The 26,982-nt window shown below is 42.1% G+C and overlaps 1 protein-coding gene across 3 annotated transcripts in view; it reads right to left on the reverse strand.

Annotated features, from left to right (window-relative positions):
• The window catches only part of adgra1b (adhesion G protein-coupled receptor A1b), a 247,673-nt gene that overhangs the window by 12,092 nt on the left and 208,599 nt on the right, over window positions 1-26,982 (reverse strand). For all 3 annotated transcript variants that reach the window (XM_078176317.1, XM_033613474.2, XM_078176318.1), the window contains one exon: window positions 15,345-15,490. In XM_078176317.1, the coding sequence (XP_078032443.1) occupies window positions 15,345-15,490 (146 nt within the window). The remainder of the gene's footprint in view (window positions 1-15,344; window positions 15,491-26,982) is intronic.

Here is a 26,982-nt window from a genome sequence, read left to right on the forward strand (position 1 = left end):
GCACGACAGGTAAAAGGAAAAATATGCACTTTTAATGTTGGGGTAAACTGGCCCTTTAAGCCACAGGGAGAATGAGCAGTGGCACTACATCATTCAGACAAGACAACGTATGAGTGAGCCGATTGTTTGAACAGTCATCGAGTAACTAACATCTGCAAGATGTAATTAAACACATAAAGGCAAGGTGAATGAGAATGTAAAGTAAGGTCAGCAGCAGACTGTGAATAAATGGCAATAACAGTGGAAAGACAGTTTTGCAGAGAAGCGACTATGTTGCTGTTTTCTCTGCCATGCTATTAACACTGACACGATTGTAACCCCCTCTGGTATCGCCATGATTAGTTATGCTTAAGTGGTGCAAAATTGGAAGTTCTCACGAAAGGTATTCTAATGTCAGCTTGAGATGATTCAGCCCTCATCTGCTGCCTAGTGAATACACTTTTTAATTCTTCAGGTATACACAGTACGCAGTCAAGTATCTGAACAATGCACTTACGTCACAGTATACATATCATGAGCCTTAAGAATTCAGCGCAGGAACAAAGCTAATCCCCAGCAGCTCCCTCTCTGCACTGTCCTTGTCCCTGCTCTCTGCACTGTCACTTTTCTATATAACACTATGCTATTTCCTCTTCCTGCCAGTTCAATCTCAACCTCTGTCACTGCTGTAACCTTTCCACCACTCCATCTTCCTCCATCTTCATCCTCAGTTTCCTCCCTTCCACCCATTCGCTCTCTCCCAATCTGTCCTCGGTCACACAGAACCCGTCGCAAAAATTCAATTACAATCAAGATGTTTGTCTGGGCTGGTTTGGTGAGGGGTGGTTGGGTGGATGGAAGAGGAGGGGGGGTGTTGGTGGTGGCGGCATTACTGGCCTGTCACTGTCTCTGAGTGGAACGGTTCCCCCAGGGGACTCTCCTCCAACAGAAAGCCATTTACACACCCGTCAGCCAGATAAGCATAAATGAGAGAAACTAGTGGATGTTAAAGCACCCTGCGCTTTATAAGCTTCATTCCCCTTTATCCCCTCTAGAAAAGCCTGCTTGTGTTTCCCGCAGGCCTCTCCCCAAGAAAACACGTCGTGTCCATGCAAAAACTGTATAGCACGTGTGATCAAATTACCATCTGCATGCCGTCCTGTTTTATTCAAAAAGGTGCGCCTTCACATTAAAATTCTTCCCGATGCGCTTACTCTTGTGTAAACACACACACAAAACCTTGCACACTTTGACACACACACAATTTTGTTGTCCATTCTATTAAAGAAGGCCTTCAAACTCTAACAAAATGGCTGTGTATGCAGAGTTTTGCTTTTGAGAGAGTTTAGGAAGAGCAATCATCTGATATAAATAGACCCTGAAGTGCTTTTTAGCCAGCAGCTACACAGTGACTCTCCCCTCCCATCCTTGTTCCTGTTATGCACTGTCCTCTGTTTTGTGACTATGCACTGTCCTCTCTCTGGACCTAGTCCAGGATATACATAGCACAGTTGGGGACAACCAGTGGTCATACAGCTCCAGCACAGGGCAGAGGCTTATAGGTAAAGCTGGAAAATGCAACGGTAATGTGCTCACCTGAAACTAAAATCCTGCATGTGTTGAGTGAGCTAAATTTAAAGGAATAATTCAACATTTTAGGAAAGACACTCACTCACTTAAATGCTAAGAGTTAATGAAAAGATAAGTAACACCGTCGCGGTTAGATTTAAAGATAATATCGGCAGCCAATTAGCTAAGCTTAGCATAAAGTTAGCTGGCATAAAGCATAACAGTACGTCCACACCAGAAGCTTCCAAAGAGGCAAAGTCTGTCGCGGATGCCCAAGAAGCATGACTGTCAAAAATATTTGTGGCAGCTTTGGTCGCTCTTGTCGCTCATCACGAATCATTGAGCATTCAATCGTGCTTGTCAATTTAAAGGAGCCACAAAGTGGACTACTGGCTTGAAAGCAGCATAGTTGCTGCTTGCTGTTGTCCAATCAAAAAGCTCATAGTTGGCCTACGGAAAGTTATGTTTGGTCAATGAAAACAGAAACGTATGTCATCCCATTCAAACCAAGCAAGGAACACTTGTATGCTACTTCGCAACATTAGCCTGCAATTCTCTCCTCTATTACTAACATTACACACTAAGGGCTCTAGTTTCCTGGCGCAGCGCAGGGTGGTGAACCCCGTGCAGAGCTAGTTTCCAGCAGCGCAACCCGAGGCGCGCTCAGTTTGGTGGTTTGGCAGACCGAGGTGCGTCGAGATGGGTGTGGTGGCACAGCAGGAGGAGGTGTCGACAGATCCAGCTTGGCGCAGTGACAGTTTCATGCCAAAAGGCTTCGCTGAAGGTGCGCTAAAAGCTCGCCAGCTGAAACCACGTCTACTGTCAGTGCAGGGGGAGCGCAGCCGGTGTAAGCCGAAGTTTGGCTGACCGGCGGACAGTGCGCACACGTCACCAAAACCTCACAGGCAGGTTTCCAGAATATCAGGCACATTAACAATGCAATAAATACCCAAAAAAACACTATTCAATGCAACTATCTGCAATCAGCACATAAATGTATCTCTATATCGACTGTCCCGTCACATCTGATGTCAGATCAAAGGGGATTGGCACCATTTGGCACGTTTGGCACGCGTAATGGAAACCCAACCTGGTTTGATTAACAAAACTAATGAGTTCACATCCCTCTCAGCCAACCACACACAGCCACAGCATCAGATAGGGAGTATATATTCAGCATCTGTCATCTTAGAAAAGTCAAAAGAAAAGAAACAGAGTGAGACTGTGAGAGAGAAAGAGAGAGTGCGCGCGCACGAGAGAAACGCAACATTGATTTACAATTGTGGTGACCTCCTCCCAGGCTACCTTTGCATCATCAGCCCGTGGAGGTCTGCTCGCAGTTCCGTATATTCGGACACTGCGAGCTTGGACCTCCTGGACCAAAACATCAGTTTCCTCTTGGGAGAAGTTTGGCCGTCTGACGCTGCTGCTCTCTTCTGCCATGGCAAATTGAGTAAACTCTCATTACGCCTTCGCGCGGTGCATTTAAGGGCGAGGAGAGGGGCTCATTTGATTGGTGTGATGTGTGTAAAACCCACTCCACGCCTTCTCTCCTCCCTCTTTCCGACTTGTGCCGGTAGGAGGGACGGAGGTGGGCTAGAGGAGTAGCTGCGCCAGGGCGCACGGTGTGCCAAACTTACAAAATCCGCCTGGCCACACCCAGTTGGCGAAGCGCAGGTGCGCTGCGCCTATGCTGTGCCCGGTCTGCGAAACTAGAGCCCTAAAACTCACCAGACCAACCAACTACCCCTGTGACGTGCTCCCAAGCCTCATTCTTTTTATGTTGGTCTCTGTAACTGAACAGCGACACATTATAAAGGACTGAGTGAGCGCAAATGCAAGTAATAAACTTTGCCATATCCATTGTTGGAACAAGTGTGCTGTAGGAACCAAAGTTACATGGCTTGTTCTCTGGGACCCGCTTCATTGAAGCACGTCAGCATTCCGATTGGTTGCCACCGAACCGCGTCAGAGCTCATTACCATAAAGTTAAATGAATTTTAAATCCCCTCCGGAGCCGCTCCAGTTGCTTTGCCAAAGATGCGCGGCTGACAACCAGGTCGCCCAAGTCGCCGGGCTCTCACTGAAAATGAATGACTTCCACCACTTTGGACGCTCTGATCACTTTTGGTGTGAACGTACAGTAACGTTAGTTGGGTTAGCTGTTTCCCCTGAAAAACAGCTAACCCAGCACTGTCTGAAGGTAACAGCAATACAAAAGCTCTCTAATTAACACATTGCATTGAATTTGCACAGAAACTGTAAAAAAAAATATATATATATAGATTGTGGTTTAATGAGGGGTTACTTGTGGCACTATCTCTTGTTCAGGTAGATATTATAACCCTAGGGACAGAGCTAAGCTAGCCGTTTCCCTCTGTTTTCAAATCTATAAACGGGCAGAGCCAGACATTGTAAACAATCAGGGCTCAAATGAAACCTAGGGGGGATCTGGGATTATGCTCTCCTATGGAGTTTTTTTCTTATTAATGGCAGCTATAGTCACTATTTGTTCAGCCATTTAAGATAATAATGTACAATGTCTAAAAATCTGTACAACTGGGAAAAACATTAGTTACCAAGGGAAAGAAATTATCCTCTAGAGTCTACATCCTATTTTGTATCTAACTATTCTCCAGCTGTCTTTATCATTCAGAATGAATGTTAAGCTGATACAGCTGCTACACTGGTATCCATGCCATAATAATCTGGGCTGCTCTAATTGCAAATCAAGGATCCCCAACAACGCAAAGTAAATGCAATCTTCAATACTCTGAGCTGAGGGCCCACAGGAGAATACCTACTCAATTATATTAGATTTCTTTAGGGAATAGCATAGGATGAGGAACATGGGCATTTACTATTATCTGAATGACACAAAATTGAAGGTATTTTAAAAACCTAAAGGCCCAGGCACACTAAACTGACATTAGAAAAGTAGTGGCTTCAAAGGCTGACTGTTGTTGCCTGTGTCTCGGCCACAAAGTTGCATCTGAGCACACCCCAAAGACAGCCAACTATCACCTTTGTTCTGCACATACATGAGAAGAAGTAACTCTCCATGCCAGCAGGCGGTGTTAATCTGTATTAGTCAGTAAAAAAAGAGAAACGGGAAGGATGGCAGGACTGATTCAAGATGCTAGTTAGCCAGTTAGCACATCAACAACACAACCCAATTTTAAGAGAACAAAGGATACAAACCATTTCTGTTAAAGAGCTCAATGGTTTAAAACACAAATCATATCTAGAGCCCTAAAAGATTCAGGGCTTTTGAGAAAACATTTGAAGCCCCAGAGGCCATCCTTACCCATCCAGAAGTTCAGCTAAGCTAAGCTAATCAGATGCTAGCAGTAGCCCTATATTTAATAGACAGATATGAGAGTGGCTCCAGTCTCTCGTCGGACTCAGCAATAAACAAATAAAACGTATTTCTGAAAACATCAAACTATTGCCTAAAAGTGCAACATGAAACAGTCTACTATATTAATTTAATGTTCTTTCCAGAGGTGTTGGGCCATTTTGTGATTTTAAGAGAGATATTAAACCTCACTGGACCATTTCATTTTTTAATGCACTTATTTCATAGTTCATGCATCACTAGTCACTGGTACTTGCCATTTCCCTTTGAAAAACTAAGAAAAGCAGATGTATGTGATATTACTTTATTCTGTGTCTCAGAATGGGCTTTTAAGAACTGAAATTGCCTGTTTGGACTTCTTAGTATTGACAGCTGGAGAGAAATGCTGATGGTGACATTCAGCAGATGTTGGGGATTCTATACTAGAAGGGAAAATGTTCTTTCAAAGTGAAGTGTTACTTTAGAGGAATCATCTGCACCCATCACAGCAGATGACTGTCAGTTAATGGCATGAACAGAGGCATTTGATGTGTGTGGTCCAACACAGCGTAGCAGATTTCTGACAGAGGGTCAGTGTGATGGTCTGCTGGATATGCCATCAGATGCTGTCAGGAGAGAAGGGACAGGCAAAGAGGTAGACGAGGAGGTCGGTTGTAGGGAGGTGGTGGGGGGGGGATGCTCAGAGGAGAAATTGATTTGTCTCCAGCTGCTAAGTCTCATTGCATGAGCCTGTCTGACGGGGAGCATTACAGTCAATCACTGTGGATCAACTCGACTGCCGCGCCACACGATCCCTCTGCCTGCCCCCAGACAAATTATCTCATTCACAAGCGGTGCATGATGGGAGAGTCTCGAGAACGTTCTGTATTAAAGCCCCCAATCACGCAGGTGTCTGAGGATTTGCTTTGCAAGGAAAGTGCTGCTTATAGGGTGAGGGGATCTTTATCTGGTGGGGTCCTTATCCTCAGTGACTTTCAGTGACTCCTCAGGAATACATTATTGAGCAGATTTTAATAATGTCAGACATATGATACTGCTCATTTATAGATTTTTATAGATATTAGTTTGAGGTATATGGGCACTAGCACAGTTTGAACTTTAAGGTTGGAGGTTCAAAAAAAAATCTAGAGGAAACTTTATGTGTTCAACAGAGGCTTCGCTTAAATGAAAATGAACAACCAGGACACCAGCATGTGCAGTGTTATATCCCGACTAATATGCCCAATGAGTGATGAAATATTGCAGGAATTACCGTAGAAACCGAACCTGTACAAACAAAAATAGATACAGATTCCACTTATTAGTATCAGGGCTCGACATTAGCGCTTGTCTGGGGCAAGTAAACTCTGTGTTCGGGCAAGTGGAATGCCTTTACGTCCTGTCAGCTACTGACTGCATTCACAAACATTCCAACAAGAATTACACTTGAACCCATTTACAATGTTAATGATGTCAAGTTTGAAAAGCTCTATATGTAACATTAGTATCTCTGGAATGCTGCACACTAGACTTACAGTTTTTGCTGATGTTGCATCCCACAGACTGTATAAAAAAGTTGGACATGACAGCTCCCCAATAGGGAAGCAAAGACATCTTGATTGCCCCCTGGTGGTTGGCTGCACCCCCTCTATTTTGGTGGATGAGACATAGATCAAACTAAAAATTCAACACACAGTTTCTGTCATTTTAGGTAGCTCCTATCACACTGTTGTATGTTCAAGGGTTTGTATTTGGGTTGGAAATGGACATTGTGGAGATCAATACTGCGCAAAATCTGGTTCCAAATAACGTCACCAGCGCAAGATGGTTCGTTCATCGCTTAATTTTTGTCCAGTGGGGTAAGTGTAAATGTGTCATCCATCTTCTTGTACAGTCCATGTATCATTCCAATGAGGGCTCAGTTGCGATCGTATGCCTTTAGAAGCTTTGTAATCCAGCCTTAAAGTCTCTTTTTTGAGACTTTGTAAAATAAATTCGTAATGACAAATCTGACAATGAATGTCTTTCGTGGTTATTTATCCATTTTTTGTGTGCTGTTGTTGTTAGCTATCTGCTAGCTGTCCATGATGCCTTGGGTTGAGTCTGTCCACCACCAGAGGCTGTGTTTCTGACTGTGTGGAGGACGTGTACATTGAAATCATCCCAGCAATGTAATTGTTGCTTGTTAATTGTATATTTTGTATGTTAATAATCAAAACAGTTGTCCACATCCCTGTATCCCTGCAAGGGATTGCATTATAAAAAATATAGATAATATTTAAATTCCTACATGCACTTTTCGCTATGGCCACCAGGGGGTTCAGTACAAACTTTGCCTGTGTTATGGTTGATAAATATTCATGTGAGTGCTACATGTGTTCCAACAATACTCTATAACAGCCTGTAGAAAGAAAATCTGAAAGCAAATAGTCAAGTGGGCTCATATCCAGTGCAACTCCACATGTTCAAATCATTTTCTTGTGTGGGGTCATTCACCATGTATTCTTCAATATATTTAATACATTTCAAGAAAATTCAGGCAATGGAAATGGCTACTTGATTTTTCCAGCAGCTTTAAGGAAATGGCATTCTAAAAGTGAATACAAGATTAAACGACAAACAGGCATTTGTTACGGTGCACCCTCTGTTTGCCTCCATATCTCCGCTCTCAAACCTTCCCTTAAAAGGATTTCTCGTTGAAGCTTCTGGAGTTCAGCTCTGCGGCACAGTTGCAATGCGCAGAAGAGCTCACACAGCACCTTCTCACCGCAGAGGAAGAGCACCGTATGTGTCCAAAAGCTGATCCTCTTAAACATGTCAAATGTCGCGAGTAAGCAGAAAACGAATGAAGTGGAGAATGAGTTGAAAAAAAAAAAAAAATCACAAAAAGCAGAAATTCAATCTGATGTGTGCGTCTGAGCGAATAGGAATTTAATGGGTCAAAAGGCTAAATGCATTTAGATTTGTGATAAAGCTCCTGGCTCAGCAGCCTCCTGGGTGATTGAGGTAATTAGTTATAGCGTAGGGGTGATGCCATAGTAACAGGTTGGTTTAAGTCATTCGCATCTTCCTCCTTCCTCCTCCTCCTCTTCCTGACATTCATCTACCCTCCATTCTTTTTGCCTTACAGGGTAGTAAGAAGCCTCAAACAGAATAACTGAGCCAAAACATTTACTGCACACCCAGTTCAACTATTCCAGACATTTTCCTCCAACAAATGCCTGCAAGAATGTGTATCTATACCTGTGGGAAAACTGCAGAATCTGAGCCTTCAAAATGTTTTAAAACTACAAAAAAATATAAATCATTGTCAGGCTGGAGCAGTGGTTTCTAACCTCATTTTATCTGATGTATCCCCACAGCCCTATCAGATGAGCAACTCAACACCACCTGTCATGTTAGCTATCTGTTTTTCAACTGTTCACCCATTACTTTTAGCAAACTATTTCACCATGTTGTGGTGTAACTTTATGGAACCCTTTTATTTAGCTAGTATTTCAGCTGTTTATCCATTAGTTTTAGCTAACTATTTTGAATTCTCTGTTCACTTGCCAACTACAGTGGCGGCCCTAGCACATTTGATGCCCTAGGCAAGCCCCCCCGCCGGCCAAATTCTCCTTCAAAACAGCTGTATTTATTCAAGTTTCTCGACAAAAGCTACATTTTACAAGATTACAATGAACATATCATGACAACACTATGATTTACCTTCACCCAATAGTCATTTTTACTGAATAAAGCTTTAACACTTCATGATGTAAATAAAGGCAACCTCCGTGAGCTGTTTGTTGTGGCTACTGGCTGCTTAGAGGTAACAATAACCACCTCTCCTCATACACTCCTCTCAGTAATGTAGTGGTAGTTGAGCAAGTACCAGAGAGCTTTTGTCGTTTTGATGCGAGGATCATGTGACGTCAGGCCTCTCTATTATTCAGTAGGCTTTGCTATGTATGTTGTTGTGGCCTTATGTAATATTTAAAAATAATAGTTGTAATAGTGTTAGTAAAAGATAGTAAAAGTTAAACATTTTGATTATTTTTCCTTCCCCATTTGTGGCGCACCCTATGGATGACGGTGCCCTTACGCCGGATTTCCACTGAATGCGTGTCCGCAGTGTTGCCAACTTAGCGACTTTGTTGCTATATTTCGCGACTTTTCAGACCCCTCTAGCGACTCTTTTTCAAAAAAGCGACTAGCGACAAATCTAGCGACTTTTTCTGATGTTATTGAAGACTTCTGGAGACTCTGTTGTGAGAGCACGTATCATTCTTAGTCTTCTCAACGGGCGGCGGGTGCTGCCGTGAGCTCCTCTCTCGCCCCAAAGCACTCACAGACGGCCCAGTCCTCCCTCCCAGCAGCAGTCAGAGCAGGAGACGTTAACCCCTCCACGTCCAGACTGCAAGTGAATCGCACATGCGCGGAACCGCCGCTGGCTGTTCCCGACCTGGTTTACAGTCAGGGCGGGATGTAAAATTTTCTTTGTCTAATATAAATCACTGAAAAAAGGTTCATTTGTAGTTCTAAACATATTCAGGGTGTTTTTTTACTCAGTTTTTGTCTTTCCCACAATGTTATTCCTCTCTCCTACAGCAGCCATTACAATTACATGCATATGGACAATTATGCAAATTAGGCGATGACGTCATTTAGCGAGTTCTAGCGACTTTTAGGACAGCCAATAGCTACTTTTCTTACTGAGGAGTTGGCAACAGTGCGTGTCCGTTGCAGAACGGCAGCGCTGGTTATCTGCTGCGTGCTCCGCCGTCCGTCAATACCCACCGGCTGCGTTTGCTGTGCGGAGCGGTGCAGCTCCGCCAGAAGACAGCTCGGTGCACTGCCATGATTAATATCTCCTCGTCCATGGTGTTCACGGGGTGAAATGACGTCTGAAAACCTGTGACCTGTTGACTTCAGGCCTGCCTCTGCCCATTATATAGTTTTTAAGGTGTAGTGCAGGGAAATATGATCCGCCGTGAACACTGTGTACTTTATTTTGAAAATTAACCGGATGTTTTATTGTGTTTCTGTGCACGACTTCCTGCCCCGCATGATCTGCTCTGTGCTGAATTGTTGCGTTGTGCTCAAAAATAGAAGTCCTGCGTATCTGTTGCGGAGGGCTCCGGAGTGCCAGGGCTGAGACGGAGCCGGAACGCAGCACAGCCGCAGCCGGTGGAAACACACACACTGACTAGAATGGAATCCTATCGGTTCCGCTGCCGTGCCGGAGCGCAGACGCAACCAACACGCATCTGGTGGAAATTGGCCTTTAGCATTTGCCTATACTGCCTATGCCACAGGCCAGCACTGGCCAACAAATTTTCATGCAATCTTTTCTCCTTACGGTGGTCCTCTGACTCTGGTTGGCAAAAGTGTGTAACGCGTTGTCAGCCTATCATAGTTGGTAGCCTACTGGTTATTGTGACAATCGATTTATTGAAAGCTCTGGAAGGCGTTTTAGTTTTGGTGTCATATGGCAAAAATCCCATATTAAACTTCTAATTCACGTGGTCTGAGAAAAATCTTGACTTCTGCACCTCTGTTTGGCTCTGTTTTCAGACCTGAGAAAATCTAGCCTGTGACGGGAGACTTTGGCCAATCACAGGCCATTACCAGAGAGAGCAGCTGCCAATCATGTCAGTCACTGCTCATGATCTGCGGTCAAACTGTCAAACTAGGCAGCACTGATCAAACATGAATCAAGATTCTGTAACTGCATTGCCTATTTGTAAAACATATTTTAGTGCTGTTTAGCTGTAAAATGAGAACGTTTGTGACCTGGCCACCATGTTGAAAACAGTCAAACCAAAGGGAAGCACTGCCCACCAGGCAAAGCAAACTTTCCTACTGCAGGTCTATGGGGTTTGTACAAGTGGTGTTGCTGTAGGGCCCCAGCAGAAGCAGTTTCTCAGCTGGTTTAAGTACATCAATTGAGGTGTCTGTACCAATTGAGCCTCTATTTCATTACTCTCTAATGTCATAAAAAGTGGAATATGAGTGTTGCATGGATTATATCCCTGTCAATTGTTATAGTTTTTGTGATGTGTTAATAAGTCATAAAAAATGTCATAAAAAGGGTCTTAAAAAAGTCATAGTATAGTATGTCATAAAAAGTCAGAAGAAGTCAGAGTGTACAATTTCCCTTAGCGGCCCTTAATCATATGCTGGCATCCTGGCACTGGCACTCAGTCATCAAAACTTTGAGAAGCCCTATAAGATTTTGGTTTCAAAATGCTCCAAAACAGTGAGTTTAGCTATTAAATTTTCCTCCTGGAACCCTACCGAGGGTTGGGTCGCAGAAGGTGTCAATAAAAAATGGTTGCCCCAATATTAAATAGGGACATCATTCTCCACTATTGGTCCGTTGTATTACACAGGTTCATTCTTACTAATATTTGGGTGCACATATTGACTGTAATCTGTCATGCAATGTTCATGTGAATTCTGTATGCACTAGGATCCAGAAACTTCATGAAATCTCAGCTTGGTTGGGTAATACATCAGTTAGGACTGGGTGATATGGACAAAAATTCCAATCTTGGTTTTTCCAGGCTGAATGGTGATACATAATATATATCTTGGTATTTTCTACAAAATGGGCTAAGTTGCAAGTCAAAGATACATTTTAGATGTCACAAGCACTTAAATATAAAACATTGTGATCAAAATTAAGTGCAGACACAGGACTTTTTTTCCCTGTTTGAAAATATACAGCTGCACAATATGTAAATGAAAAATGATATAAAATAAATAGCAGGGCTGTATGTTAACTTTTTGCACACAGCACTGGAGCTACAGAGGGTTAAAGGTTTGCAGCACAGGAGTGAGTGTAGAAGTGTCAAGTCAGCCTAAATCCATTGTAGTTTGAACAATTTAAAATCTTCATGGGGGGAGTTAAAAAGTTGTTTTCCAGTTGTTGTTTTGTCCTCATTACATACATCTTATGAAATATATATGAATTGTCACTGCATTTTTAAAACACATCTGTTGCACGCATCCAGGCACTGTCTCAATGTCACAGATTGGGGGAACAGCGATGCGCTATGATCCACCTCACACACAAACTAGCTAACAAATGCTCACATGACACAATCAGGCATCTCTGTCTCCCACACACGCAGCACAGGGCTGGGTTGCACGTGTGCTACGGCGTTCATTGCATTCATCTCACAGACTGTTTAGCGTAGCATGTGCAACATATAGACAGATGTCACACTGCAGCCTAATTAACAGACAGATTTAACAGAGTAGCAGCTTTGTGTCTCTGGAGTCTCTTGTGTTGCTGGAGAACTTGTGAGTGAGTGAGTCATATTAGAAGTCACACTGGTCATATTACCCAGCCCCAATATCAGTTAATGTCATGTCCAGTATTTAGAACAGACTTCTCCCATCAGGTAGACACTTTAGGGTCTGAATTACATATAGCAGATACCTGAATAATTATAAAAACTCTTTCATCTCTCTATCAGGCAATCATCTATCCTCAGAATATAAGAACAGTGTGAAATGAGGGGCTGTGCTGCACATATATGTTTGCACTGGTCTGTGCTATGCAGTTTATGCCTGTTTCTGCGCTTTGTATTATCTACAGTATAAGGAAACCTTTATGTCTAAATCCAATTTCTCTCATGACATACTAAGTATTCATGAATCAGGAAGATCTGTAGCACACAAAATTGTAATTCAATTTGGATACTAATTTTTTTCCACATGCTTTTTTAATCATATCATAATTTCTGTTTTCTTACAATTAATACAAGTACACCTGGCTGGGAATCACTGGGAAGGACCACCAGATAATGGTGATGGCCATGCTTAAGGTAATGAGATTAAAACAGCTGCCAATATAGTTCCCTCTAACCTAACCGCTGCTTTATTTAAATAGCTTCAGTTAAACTTTCTTTGAACTTCATGAGAATCCTAAAATAGTTGGATGAGCAGACAAGCACAGCATGGAAGACAAGAAAAGCTCTGCTGAGTGCTACTGATGAATGACATTAATACTAATTTATATTAACTGACTGATCAGAAATGTTATACACATGCTCGTCAGTGTTCTACAAATCCTCTGTCAGGGTTATTGTTGCTAAGCAGCAGTTTGCAGCTCCAATATCACCTGTAACAGGTGAGTCTGAGCTAAATAGACCTCAGACCATAAATTTGACTGATTGGAAGGAATTTCCCTTGGCTCCTCTAATCTCTGCCATTTAACAGACTAATTTTCACTTAGCATCACCATTTAAAAGCTAAACATCTTTCCTTGTGGCTGACAGCGACTCAGATTAAAAATGCAATTTCTTAACATGAGCAAATTTTGAAGAAGTCCACAAGGAGAACCAAAACGGTATAAATAGGAAGACCTGACAGCTATGTCACTGCAGAGTGAACAAAGCCAGAGGCTTGAAAAAATACAAACTAGCTGTGGATGTCTCTGCAGATAAACAATGCAATAACTCATCTGTGTACAGCTATTGTTGCTGTCTGAAGAAAACATGAGCCAGCAAACACCTGAAAAAAAAAATGCATAAACTAGCATAAATCAAGAAAAATGCAAATATGCACATGCTCAAATACATAGTCGATACACACACCTCTGCACACACAGACGAGAGAAGGACAATTACATGACAAACACACAAATGAGTAAATACACACTTAAGTTAAACCACATTCACACTGAGATTTGTAAAAGAATCTGTGGTGGAAAGTAAATACATTACATTTACATTACATTCATTTGACAGCTACAGTTAATTATCAGGTAAGGGTTTTATGTTAAAAAAAGAGATAAGCTTGTAAAGTATACACTAATCATAAAATATCAAACAAGAAGCTCTAGACTTTTTGGCTTGTGACCCCGTACAAATAACCCCCATGCTTAGTAAAGGCCACTTGTCACATGTTAGCAGTACCACCGTAGTGTGATTGTTCCCTTTAAAGGGATAGTGCACCCAAAAATGAAAATTCAGCCATTATCTTCTCACCCATATGCCGATGGAGGCTCAGGTGAAATTTTAGAGTCCTCACATCCCTTGCGGAGATCCAAGGGGAGAGGGGGTAGCAACACAACTCCACCTAATGGAGGCTTGAGGCACCTCAGATTCAAACGTCCAAAAACACATAATTGAAACCACCAAGGCTACAGTGAGGCTAAAAACAGAGTTCAAATGAAGTTTTTCCAAACAATGTTTTATGTCGGGGCTTCAGGACACTTGGATCACTACGGACGAGCAGTATGGAGATATTTTGTGGCTTCAATTATGTGTTTTTTGACGTTTGAATCTGGGGTGCCTTAAGCCTCCATTAGGTGGAGTTGTGTTGCTACCCCCTCTCCCCTTGGATCTCCACAAGTGATGTGAGGACTCTAAAACTTCACCTGAGCCTCCATCAGCATATGGGTGAGTAGATAACGGGTGAATTTTCATTTTTGGGTGCACTATCCCTTTAACTGCATTTGTTTGACGGACTGAAAAGCTTAAACACTCCAGTATATTGACCCCCCAAACAAGAAGCAAAGAATCAGTCCAAAGTCCAAAGAAAATTAAGACAAATTTGTGCAGCATGACTTTTTTCTTTTCACATTAAACATTTTGTGACCCCCAAGGTGTACCTTTGGAGGAGGCCTGACCCATAGGCTGTATAAAATAATGGACATAGCTACTATAACCTATCAAAATTGTAAGTGGTTTGTGGACTGCAGTTTTGAAGGCCCTAGTTCGGCATTTCGGCCATCGCCATCTTGGTATTTTGGAGCCAGAAATGGCCACATTTGGATGAGAAAGTGAAGCTGTGGACTGGACTTGATTTACAGTCTGTGGGATGGCTATGGGGATTATCTTGCCTCAAGTGGTCATTAGAGGAACTGCAGTTTTTTGCATTTGAGCGTTGGTTTCATTTTTCAGCCCACTTGGCCTGACCACTTGTTTGGGAACCACTGCACGACACTACCTCACTAACTGTATATAAAGAAATTAAAACCTCAAGCAGCTGTAACAGTAAAATGCTACCTACACAATGATGCATCAACAACCTGACAATATATTAGTTACAAGGGTTGTCCTCTATTGAAGTATATTTACATTGCTGTGTTGTTACTTTTACTTTAATCAAGAATCTGAATAGTCTTTCTTCCACAGCTTAAAATCATAATTACAAGTTGGTACAGAAATAGCCTGCGATTGTGTAAGACTTCTACTTACATCTCACAGTCTCAGTCAGGTCATGTACTGACTAGAAAATATGAAATAAGGAAGCAAATAATTGTGCAGTGAACCAGTCCCTGGCCTCTGAAGATACACACACAGCAAGCAGCAATAAGAGTGCAAGTAGGATCAAAAATACCGGCTGCACACACACATACACAAATACAAAAACACATGTGCCCACATACATAGCTGTTTATGTGCTTTTCTATCTTGAGGCAGTCAGGGTTGAGGAGGGTTGCAAGGATTTTTGTGCTTACCTCAACAAGGGCTGTTTAGGGGGCGGCGGCGGGTCGCCATCTTGGCTCTGCGGAGCCTTCTTGGTCACCTGTTTGTAAATGTTCCTGGCCGTCACCCCGAGCCACAGCATGGTCGACAGAGACGAGTAGTGCAGCACAACCCCGACCTGATACAGGGTGAAAGAAGGTACATGAAGTTGTTTATTTGACTTTTCTGAACTTTTGCTTCTATACACTGTACTGTATGTCTCTCTGAAAACAGTCAGGCTTGATTATGTTCCTGTAACTCAAAGCAAAGATGTTCGGGAAGAGCTGTCACTCCTCTCTCAAACTCATCATCAATGTCACTCCAAGGGTGTCTCCATAGACATTTTCCTTCAAGACCTGCCTGCTTTGTCTCATCCTTCACTAAAAGACAATAATACAAGAATGGAAAGACAGGTTCAAAAAAGTGCTATTGAATCATCAAGGTTGTTTGGGATAAGCGCATTATGGTGAGGTTATACCGGTGGATACTGAGCAGCTCCTTATCAGTTGAGTTAGAGGACACGAGGTGTGCACTGCGAATAACGAATCTGAATATAAATGATAGTCACGTTGACAACTATCAGCGCGTGATTGTTTTCCAAAATGCACTGTATACATATCTTCGCTCTTCCTTGTTTTAATATTCATGAATTATGTTTGAATGGGGGAACTGATCTAACTTTGTTTAAAGGCTTTGCCGGCTCATAGAAAGAGCAGAGAGAGAGAGGAGAGTTACAGAAAAAAAAGAGAAAGAGAGAGAGAGAGAAAGGAGAAAGGAGAAAATTAAAATGCGCTGAGTCTTCTTTCCACCCAGTCAGTCTGTTCATGAGGTGAGCAACCTGAGACACCCAATCAAATGGCTTCTCTCTAGCCTTGTAGGCCTAGGGACTGGAGCTAGTGGAGCACAGTCCAGATGCTAATTGGAAGTGTCCTTGAGCTGGCTGAGAGAGCAAAGAGCGAGTGGTAAGTCAATCACTGCTGCGGAGTTTCGCACACTTCAGAGCTTCATTAGTGCCGAGAACAGATAGAAAGGAAGTATGTTTGTAATATGGAAATGAGGTGAGAGCAGGGGTTCTCAAATGAACAGAGATGGTACAGGTAGGGGTACACATTGATCAGAATTGGCTGATTAACGGCCTGTGTCCACATAGCTCTTTCCCTCAGCTGAAAAGCAGTGGCAGAGGCACTCGGGAGCACTTCTTCCCAGGGCTTCATAAAAGAGGCACTCTCAAATGCTCTGCACAGGTTTAGTGTCTGTGAAAACAATACAGTGACATGAACATTAGCTAGGTCGCTAACGTGATGCTACATTAACAACAACCTTACGTGTATGGTGATAAAAACACAACACTCACCAGCAGCATTAACTGTCTGGCTGATCTGCTCACACAAATGGGCTTTTCTGTCTTTGTTGTGATGGACATATCATACACCTTAGGAGAGACGGTAGCTAAAGGAGCTGCAGTGATGACACATGCGGCTGCATACGCTCTCTCCTCGTTGGGAACAATTGCAAAAAGATGCTGGCACCCAGAAAAAACAAATGCTATGTGGACACAGGCCCTAAGTTTGAACTTCCTGGTAAAGGGCAACTTCTCCTGGTAAAGGAGAATAAATACAAAAAAAAAAAAAAAAATCCCCTGTAATGTAGGAAGTCAAAATGCATTAATCAGAAGAGATAAAACAAAACAGCCGTGTTGTCCATCTGACTGTTTCTCAAAATATCTAATACAGATTACATAACTGCAGCCTGGACATTTGTTGTCAACATAGACTGTATGAATAATGGATGTACGTCACCCATTGGTTTATGGACTGCTGTTTTGAAGCCTTGAGTTTGGTCAACATGTTTGGAGAGAGGTTGGAGCCATGGATGAGCTAGGGTCGGATCTGACTCACAAACTGTGGTGAGCCCTTGCAGATTGTACTCAAGTGGCCCCTCCCTTAAACATGCAGAGCTTGTGTTTATGTTTATTTCTGCTGTAAAGTTAGGCATTTTACCACTGGAGTCAATGGGAACTGACTCTGTTTCGGAGCCGTTCAGTGAACTGCAGTATCTGGCACTTCCACATTGGCTTCATTTGTCACCCTCAGAGGTTGCCGCTTGGTTGTCAAGCAAATACAGTACCATTATGCGATTAAAACATTTAATCACAATTTTCAGACTATAGTAGCCATTTTCCATACACATGTCCTGGCTTGGCTTGACTTGGTTTGACTTGGCATGTCTGCCCAACATAGTGAGCATATTCGTCTCCATACAACAGGGCTACATGCTTGAAGGTGTGACTTTTGTTGTCTGATTTTACTGTACGCTTTGACTGTCACAGTGAATTAAATTATTTGCATACATATGAAATACGTATTGCTCTTCAGGCGGTTTCTTTACTTGCATTATGAATAATGGTAACAAAGCTCATCTGATGACACAACAACCCAGTTAGAGGTGGACAGACATGCTTTGGCCAGATTCCGGAAATGGTCCATTGGACAAGTCCTATAGGTGTACATCTGAGGTGTGTAAGTAGTGTCCTATGTATCGATTCTCTTTGATATTTTAGATCGACTTTAAGTCTGGTTTTGGACATCCTCCATCAAGATGAGCCTTCAGAGGCAACTTGCAACAATGCAGTGCAGTTATCGCTCAGGCGGATAACCATGGAAAACCATGGTCTGTTAGACTGCTCATGCTCGAAGAATAAATATATGACAGAGTTGGGATGATTTCTGGTTTTGCCGGTCTGGTCAGGCATATAAGCTTAAAACTGATTTGGTTTATGCATACCAGCTGAACTGACATTTGTCATTATGACATGTTCTGACAAATTAAAAAGTAACCCACATCAGTAGCCTGTGCTGACGGTGTCGTGGTGATAAACCCAGCTTGTCTTTCATTAGTAATGAGCAGTATGATAATGTGATTAACATAAGATTATGTTTATATCTTTATAAATGGACTAATGGAGCCACTAGTGTCTGACATGCTGTGCACAATTTACTGCAGAGCCGAGCATTGGTAACATAGGGGAGATCAAATTTCATTGGAGGTGTGAGGGGGATGAGTGGTGCACTTGTTGTGTTTGTTTACTGGAAAGTTCATGTTATTTTTGGGGTGATGATGAAACATGGCAGAGTTAGTCTCTCAAGAAAAGTAAAACTTCCCCAATATGGCAACATTTTGGATTTAAAGCCAACGAAAGAGGATGTATTGGCTTGCGCCTTCCTCAGGGTGTAGTGACACACAGTGACACCTGCATGTCTCTACATCCAGTAAGTCTTCCTCTCTTTTTTTGAAGCATACCCTTCCATGAGCGCCGCTGGTTTGAGGAACACCAGTAGCGCTCCTGCTACCTTTTTCTTCCAAAAAAAAAAAAAGAGGTGTCCTAACTGGCTGCAGGTGATGTAGCACTGTCGTTTTGAGCTAAGATTCTGCTGGACACCTGTCTCATTTCCAGTCTCAATTTGAAAGCGCTGCAATGGATGAGCAATGGCTGACTTATGAAGTTGAATTGAGGAGTTATGTATATGATTCCATCTAATTTCACTACAAAACCTATATAGGGTGGCAGAAGGCTGGAGAGAGCTCGCTGGCAGCACGGTGGTGTAGTGGTGAGCATTGTTGCCTCACAGCAAGAGGGTTACTGGTTAAAACCCAGGGTGAGAGGTTCAAACCAAGTGTGGGGAAACCCCTTTGTGCGGAGTTTGAATGATCTCCCTGTGTCAGCATGGGTTCTCTCTGGGTACTCAGGCTTCCTCCCACAGTCCAAAGACATGCAGGTTAGGTTAATTGGTGACTCTAAATTGTCCATAGGTGTGAATGAGAGCGTGAATGGTTGTCTGTCTCTATGTGTCAGCCCTGCAATAGTCCAGCGACCTGTCCAGGGTGTACCCTGCCTCTCGCCCAATGTCAGTTGAGATAGGCTCCAGACCCCCGTGATCCAGCGGTTATGGAAAATGAATTAATGAACTTGTCTCATTTCCTGTCTCTAAATTTGAAAGCGCCACAATGGATGAGCTGATTCATGAAGTTGAATTGAGAAGTTATGTATAAGATTCCTTCTAATTTCACTACAAAAACCTACAAGGTGGCAAAAGGCTGTAGAGAGATCGCTAAGGAGCAAGCTAGGCTACTTCCTTCTGGCTAAAATGTATGTCATTTTCAGTAAATATCACAATAAAAATGTTTGTTTTCTCTTTAAAGGCTACAAATGTGGGAAGTTAGCAAGTAGGCTACTCAGCAATCTTTTAAGTGGTTCCGTCTTTAGTCTGATCTGGAGCAAACAGCTGATAGCTACTTGGGTGGTTTACATGATTTAATGTTTTCCAGCGAACACAGAGCTCTGATTTTTGCAATGCAGCATGATAGTCAAACGCTTATTTTCTGATGGGACACAGTGTCATTATGTTCAACTTGGGAGCGGCTGCTGATTCAAGTGCGACACCTGGTAAAATTAGGTACACTGTTCTGGTGTTTGATTTAATATGAAACAGTTTTGAAAATTATTACACTGGCCCAACCCTGCATGAGACAATCAATACAACTTGACTAGAAAATCCCATGATGAGCACATCCACTGATCTCAGACTGGTGAGCAATCAAATAATGATGCCAAACCCAAAATCAGGTCGCCTACCAGGACAGAAAATGGTACATCCAACAAGAACAGCAGCCTGCCAAATGAGTGACACACAATGCCACTCAGACACCAGTGTCACCAAAAAAACTACCACATTGCTCATGTTTTCTTTCTTTTTTTTGTAAAATGTTTTTTTATGTTTCATGTTTGGTCACACTCGTTTTCACTGTTTTTCCATTCAGTTTGTGAAAAATAATAGAAACTCTCTGATGAGATTGCCAAATGAATATAATTTTGCATCTGAGAAAGGTTTTGGATTAAATGGGTTCGTATATTCAGATAACACCTATAATCAATCAGCGCAGGTTGATTAGGACAGCCTGCCAAGCTCAGTCCCATTTTGATATTTTACTATTCACACTTGCTGTGTGCTTTCACCTGACGTCCCTTTGTTAGAAGAAAATCTGGGAAAATACATATAGCAGTCAGTCATTGGCTCAGTGAGCAGCACAATGATCACACAGTTAACACAACAGGAAGCTGGAAACGGCCCCAGAAAACCTGATCAATGTGTCCCCGTTAAAAAGCCACAGCTTCTGTCACCTCAAACTGCCTTTTACATCACGTAGGATGGGTGTCAATGATGCATGAATTAATCAAACTGCACACCACTGAAAAAGGTAGTTTGAATTAGACTCGTAAAATCGTGACAGCTGAAAAGTAATCGTGTAGGTTGCATAAACGTGAGGACATTAAAACAAATGTGTGTCTCTGCAGTATCAATACACAGCTTTAAATTCAACACACATGCTATAGGACAACATACAGTCACCTTCTTAGCTGCAGTTAGCTTGTTAGCTCTGCAGTGCTTTTAGGTAAGTGCCCCTTCACGGTCAGTTGTGTAAAACAGCAACTGATGTGACAAGACAAAGACAAAGATGTCATGTTTGATACAAGTCAAGTCCTGATGTCTTCAGTTGGAAGAGACAGAGTATGACTTAATGTGAAATTAATGAGGAGTCACCACAACAGGCTGTGCATCCTTCTGCACTTAATGTGCTACAAACACACCACACTACAACAGGTGATGAACTGTAGGCTCACAGTGCACTAGTATTTTTTAGTCAACGTTATAACTTACTTATCACATTAAGACATAAGAAAGATATATGACTATGACACACAGAAGGAGCAAGACAAAAGGTGATTCAGTGGGAGGAAGAAATGTGAATTTACAATGAATTATGAGGAGGTCTCATTACAATGTGTGTCACTTAACTCTTTACTATATTTGACTTTATTGTACATTGTGCCTTTTGTTAATTAATCATTTCCAACATACAGTCAGTTGGGATCCAATGTTTATATATCAAATACACAACAAAGGAGAATATGGAATTTGAGATGTTGTGCTATGATTTAATCAAAAGAAAGGTGCAATATGACGTACCCCCTGACTTCACACAGCAGCACAGAATATCAGTAAAAGTCTATCAACTGTATAAAGAGTATGCTAGCACCTGGCACCATTTAAAGGGACAGTTCACCCCAAAATCCAGAATACACATTTTTCCCTTATACCTGTAGTGCTACTTATCAACACTGATAGTTTTGGTGTGAGTAGTCGAGTGTTGGAGATATCAGCCGTAGAGATGTTTGCCTTTCCTTCAAAATAATGGAACTAGATGGCACTTGGCTTGTGGTGCTCAAAACACCAAAAAATATGTGAAAAAAAACCTCAACAGCAATGTCTCTTTCCATAAATCATGACCCGGTTACTCAAGATAATCCACAGACATTTTTGTGAGCAGTTTCATGTAGGAACTATTTTCTTTCTACCAAACTAAACCAGCCAACCATATCTCTGCGCAGGAGGAAGCGTGCATCTACTGCTAGCTCACTTAGCACCACTGAGCTTGCTAAGGTTACAGCTCAGCCAAGGAATTTGTTAATGTTTACATCTCACACTTTAACAAGCAGGAACATCTCATCCATGAGTAGATGCACACTTCCTTCTGCGCAGTGACACAGTTAGCGGGTGCAGTTTGGTAGAGAGAGAGCAGTTCCTACATGAAACTGCTCACAACAAGGTCTGTGGATTATCTTGAGCAACCAGGTCATGATTTCTGGAAAGAGACATTGCTGTTTGAGTTTTCCACATACATTTTTATGCCACTTTGAGCACCACAAGCCAAGTGCCATCAAGTTCCATTATATTCAAGAGAAGGTGACTCTCTCAGCAAATATCTCCAACACCCTAGATTGATAACTAGCACAACAGGTACAAAGGAAATATGTATTTTTTTAAAATTGGGGTGAAGTGTCCCTTTAACAGTAAGACAGTGTACACCAGTAAAAAAACACTACCAACAGTGTAAAATGGTACAAAAGCAGTAGTGCCAGATAGTTATAGTGGAACACAGATAACGCAGATGGTGAGCTGTGGGCAGATCTAATTGCCTGGAAAACAAAGCAAACCAATTGTTTGCTCAGGACCTAATATGCTGCCATTTAAACACTGAGTAACTCACTCCATATTCAGTTATTGACGTGTAGCTGACATTCCTGACATCATTTTGTGCTCAGCTTTACACCTCAGTTCTTCTAGAGTGTATTTAGAGTGACACCTTTTAGCTTTGGCGTAGTGTCGCACTGCCTTTAAAGTTAACACTGTCAGATGAATTGTTGTAACAATTTTGGCATATGCTAACACCACACTCAATTCAAAGGTCCCTCTAAGCGGTCTTCTATGGGCATATTCATTATATCGGCTCCCCACTGTTTTAGATGCATAACCAGTCTACCGGAAGCATTTCACATGTGGGGGAATGAGCTCAGGAACACTCAAATTGGACCCAATGGAAGTACAAGGCAAATCACTGCAGATACTGTAATATGTAGGGGTTTTTTTTTTTTTCCTAGCGGTTGCCATCACAACTAATTTCACAGTGGAACACTAATGAGGAAATCCTCTGTAAAGCATCTTTAAGCTGACAGTTGGATGTAACCTCAGATCTAGGTCACATCCTTAGCCAAGCTCTTTGCTAAATTAATAGGTTATTTAGCGCTGGTCACACTCACTGAACAATCAACTAATCCAAATGCTGATGGTCTAAGGTAAGACGAGGTGAAGCGAGGCAAGGCAAAACAAGGGTATACTGTATGTTGTTGTGCTTAATACAAGCAAACAGAAGATGTAGTGTGACAGCTGGGGCGTTGCTCAAATCAATGACAAAATGAGCCTTGTTGGAGGAAAAGATAGAAATAGAGATCGGAGATGACTTTGACTTTGAGGCCATAAAGACATCGGATGCTGCATAGCGGCAGTGCCACAGTGGGCGGGGAGGCAGTGCAAGACTGAAGAGTGGCATACAGATAGAGAGCAGGAAGATGAGTATAGGATGCAGGTGGGGATGGTAAGGGAGGAGGGTGAGGGGCGGAGGGCTGGGTGGGGAGTGCATACTTGAAGTGCTGCGAGAGCTGCCAGAGCTAGTTTCAGAGCTCCTTGAAGTTCCCTCTGTCGGAGGGAGAGCATGTACTTATGTGTCCCCCTGGGAGGAGGGAAAGGGGGGTGCATGTGTGTGTGTATAGAGGGGAGGTATGATGACTGGGGAGAGAGCTCAGCAGGCACTGCGTGTACGAGTGTGTGCATTTCAGTGTGTGTATGTGTCCGTGTGCCTTGTGCGATTACACATCTCCTCAAGCAGTCCTGTAATTATCCCAAATTGTGTCTGGTGGGGCCTGCCTCCATCCCAGTGGAACAGCAGACAATCTGGGCTCCTGCCCAAATCTGCGGAGAGTTGTCCTGTTAGCGGTGATTGGGTAAAGGAGGAGCAGCAAGAAACATTCAAAGGCCCCGGGATAAAATTAGATAAATGAATGAATGTTAAATAAGTTAAAGAGCGACAGCAGGGCCGACTAAGTTACATGGCTTTGCCAACAACACCTGCACTCAAACTGCAGGAGATGTGCTACATGGGTAGACGTCACTAACATTTATTTTCTAATACGGCACACCTTATGAAGGGTTATAAGTTGTAACTAATGGATTTATTTTAATTTAATGAATAATGTATTGATGCTTAGATCAGAGTAGTGTAAGCATTTAAAGCAGCTACAAGGAGTTTTTAACTGGTTTTGAAACACTCCCAGTTCCATATTGATGCCTCTGTATGGTCTACATAAGCAAAGACCATCACAGAAAAGATTGGCTATTTCAATATACTTATTCTTAATGCCTGCTATAAAGTCTGATTCCCCATGAAATCAGACAAAACGATTTACAGCACAAAGACTGGAAGAGCCTACGTCTACATTTTCCCAGGCAAACCTTTGCAGTGAGTTAGCGAGTTAAAAAGCAGCAGGAGACTTTTTGTCAAAGAATAATTGGAGAAAATTTTTAAAAGGAACAGTGATAGAGCATGGGCAACACAGTCAACCCTGGTCGCTCATTCACCAAATGGAAAGAATTGTGGGGTTTGAGGAGATTAAAACCCCATGAATTGGCCCCCTTCCTTTTATCCTAAACGTGTACATAATGTGTCTCTTATTTATAAAATACACTGCGAGATGTGGTATTACATCAATATATGAATTTACATTTATGGCTAAATCAAAGCTAGCTAACACTTTTGCAACTGTTAGCTGAATGTAGCTAAGTTTACATTGTTTCAACATTGTCACATTACAATTAATCTTCCATAGCAACAAATACTGTAGGTACATTATGTCATGGCTATGCATCCTGCAAACAACTGTTTTTAGAAAAAGAAAAAAAATATCAAAAATATGTTGCGTCTTTCTTTCACTCACTTCTTAAATAAATGCATGTGCTAGCCAGATCAAGACCTTAATGACATGAGGAGGGGTGCTAGAAGGGTGAAAGACCTCCGCTTTTGTCCATAGAGGGTGCCAAAATCAACACAACATGAAAGTTCCTTGTAGGTGCTTTGGGTTGCCATGCTGTGAAAAATCCTTTAAAATGGTCCTATTAACTAGATCTTAAATTCATCAGAACTTAAACCAACAATTCAACTACTCACCTCCTGAAAAGAAGAATATCCAGGCCAAAACAACAACTGACTCAAATCGACTGCGATTGCACTGGAAGAATAATTTAACAAAGGCCTACTAATATTTATAACTGCAAGTCTCTGACGGCTTATTATAAAATGAAAAATGTATTACTTTTATAACCCACTAGCCGTTAATGTCAGTTATTAATGTTAGTAAGTCAATAAAATGAATTTCTCATGTTCTAATAAGCAATCAAGATGTATTAAAGAGCTGGTAAATAATGACAATGCACAGCCAAAGGGATCACAACCCAAAAGCTCTCCTCTCTAATGCCCTACTTCTGGTCAATACAGCATTAAAGCAGCCATAATCAATATTTTGTAACAAAAATGTATGAAATAATGGAAAAATAATGTGTCAAGGTGAAAGGGGTTGCTTGTAGTAAAGAACCTACAGACAATTGTAAATTTAATCTGCCACTCTTCTTGGCCTTACAGAGCTGTATATAGCAAGTCTCAGTTAACTGTTCAGTTATTTGGCCCACAACTTTACTGTCTTGGTTCACTCTTTCAGCTCTCATAGTGTCGGTTTTGGCCAAAGGATGCAGCTGTTCTCAACAAAAAAGCTCTGAAAACCCACTGTACACTCATTACCTGCTCAACACCAAACAGAGAGACACAGTTAAGGCTGTGCTGGTTGGACGCATTGGAGCATTAAGCAACTAAAGAGTCAGATATTTCTCTCAGGAGTTGGTAGAGACCAAAAACAGAGCTAAAAGAGAGTCAACAATGGGCTTAAATTCACCAGGGTGACCAAACATGACCACAGATGGATGATAATGTTGCTCCGTAATAATTTGTCACGTCTACATAAAAGGTGATGATATCACAAAGTTTTGTTTTGACTGGCTCCAAAAATGATTGGCTGTTGCAGTGTTATGAGAAACACAAAGCCTACAATTTTTAATTTGTGTCCCAGTGTTACTTGCTCAGTTATCTCTTGGAGTGGCAAATATATATCAAAAACTCATTTCTGAGTATTGCTTTATCAATTTCCTCTCTTTTCTCCATCTGAAACACAGTCAAATATTTCTGATGACTCATCCAGCACTAGGACCAAATGTATCCAAGCTAATGTGATTTGGGGCAAGTAACTAATCCAGAGGTGTGTGTTTGATGTTAGTCATCAAAAACTGTCTGTCTCTTCTGTGTCCTCAACATACTGCCCTAACATGAGTGAGGAAGGTGTTGTTGGAGACTTAAGAGGTCTCTACACCTCGACATATTCCTACAGTACTGTATCGGCTTAAACTTTTTGTTTCTTACGAGCTGACATACAAGCCAGAGCAGATTAAACAATATCAATTAATACAGGACTGACAATTTATTGGTCATGCTCAAGCTCAATTCATTAACCCTCAACAAAGTGATGCTTCATTACAAATGATGATAATTTACAGCATCAACACACTATTAAACTGCATTTCGGTGTTGCTGTCTTCTGATTTCGCAGTAGGGAGTATTTAGAGTATGAACCACATCCTCCAATTGAGTGTCAGGAGACTTAAGAGTCAAATAGTTACTATATATGGTTAAGTTATTAATGGGATGTTAAATGGCAGGGAGCAGGTGTGCGAGGGAAGCTGCCTTTTGCAAAAGAATTGATGGCCGTGACACGAATGTTGACTTCTTACAGACTTCCCTGTCATGCCTTGTGCTAGGCAGCTCAGGCATGAAATATGACGCTCTGCATTTCAGCATGTAGAGGTGGAGCCTTTACACTACGGAATAAGAGGGCCACCTGAAGCGGTTATGACAGCAGGAGAAGCAGCTGAGTCCCAGACCGAACAAGGCCCACTGATAGAGAACAGAGAGTGAGTGAAGGCAGTTGAAACTGTGAGTGAAAAGTAGAAAAGGAGTGTGCATCAATCTCTTTGCAGCTACGTACAGTAAATGCAGCCCTGCTCAGGTGAGCTGACAGTGGAAGATGCTCTGCTCCAGCTGATGTTTCATGCTCGCAACCGGAGCAGGTCCAGCTAT

This window comes from Epinephelus lanceolatus, chromosome 17 (genome assembly GCF_041903045.1).
Source record: "Epinephelus lanceolatus isolate andai-2023 chromosome 17, ASM4190304v1, whole genome shotgun sequence".
Taxonomy (NCBI): domain Eukaryota; kingdom Metazoa; phylum Chordata; class Actinopteri; order Perciformes; family Serranidae; genus Epinephelus; species Epinephelus lanceolatus.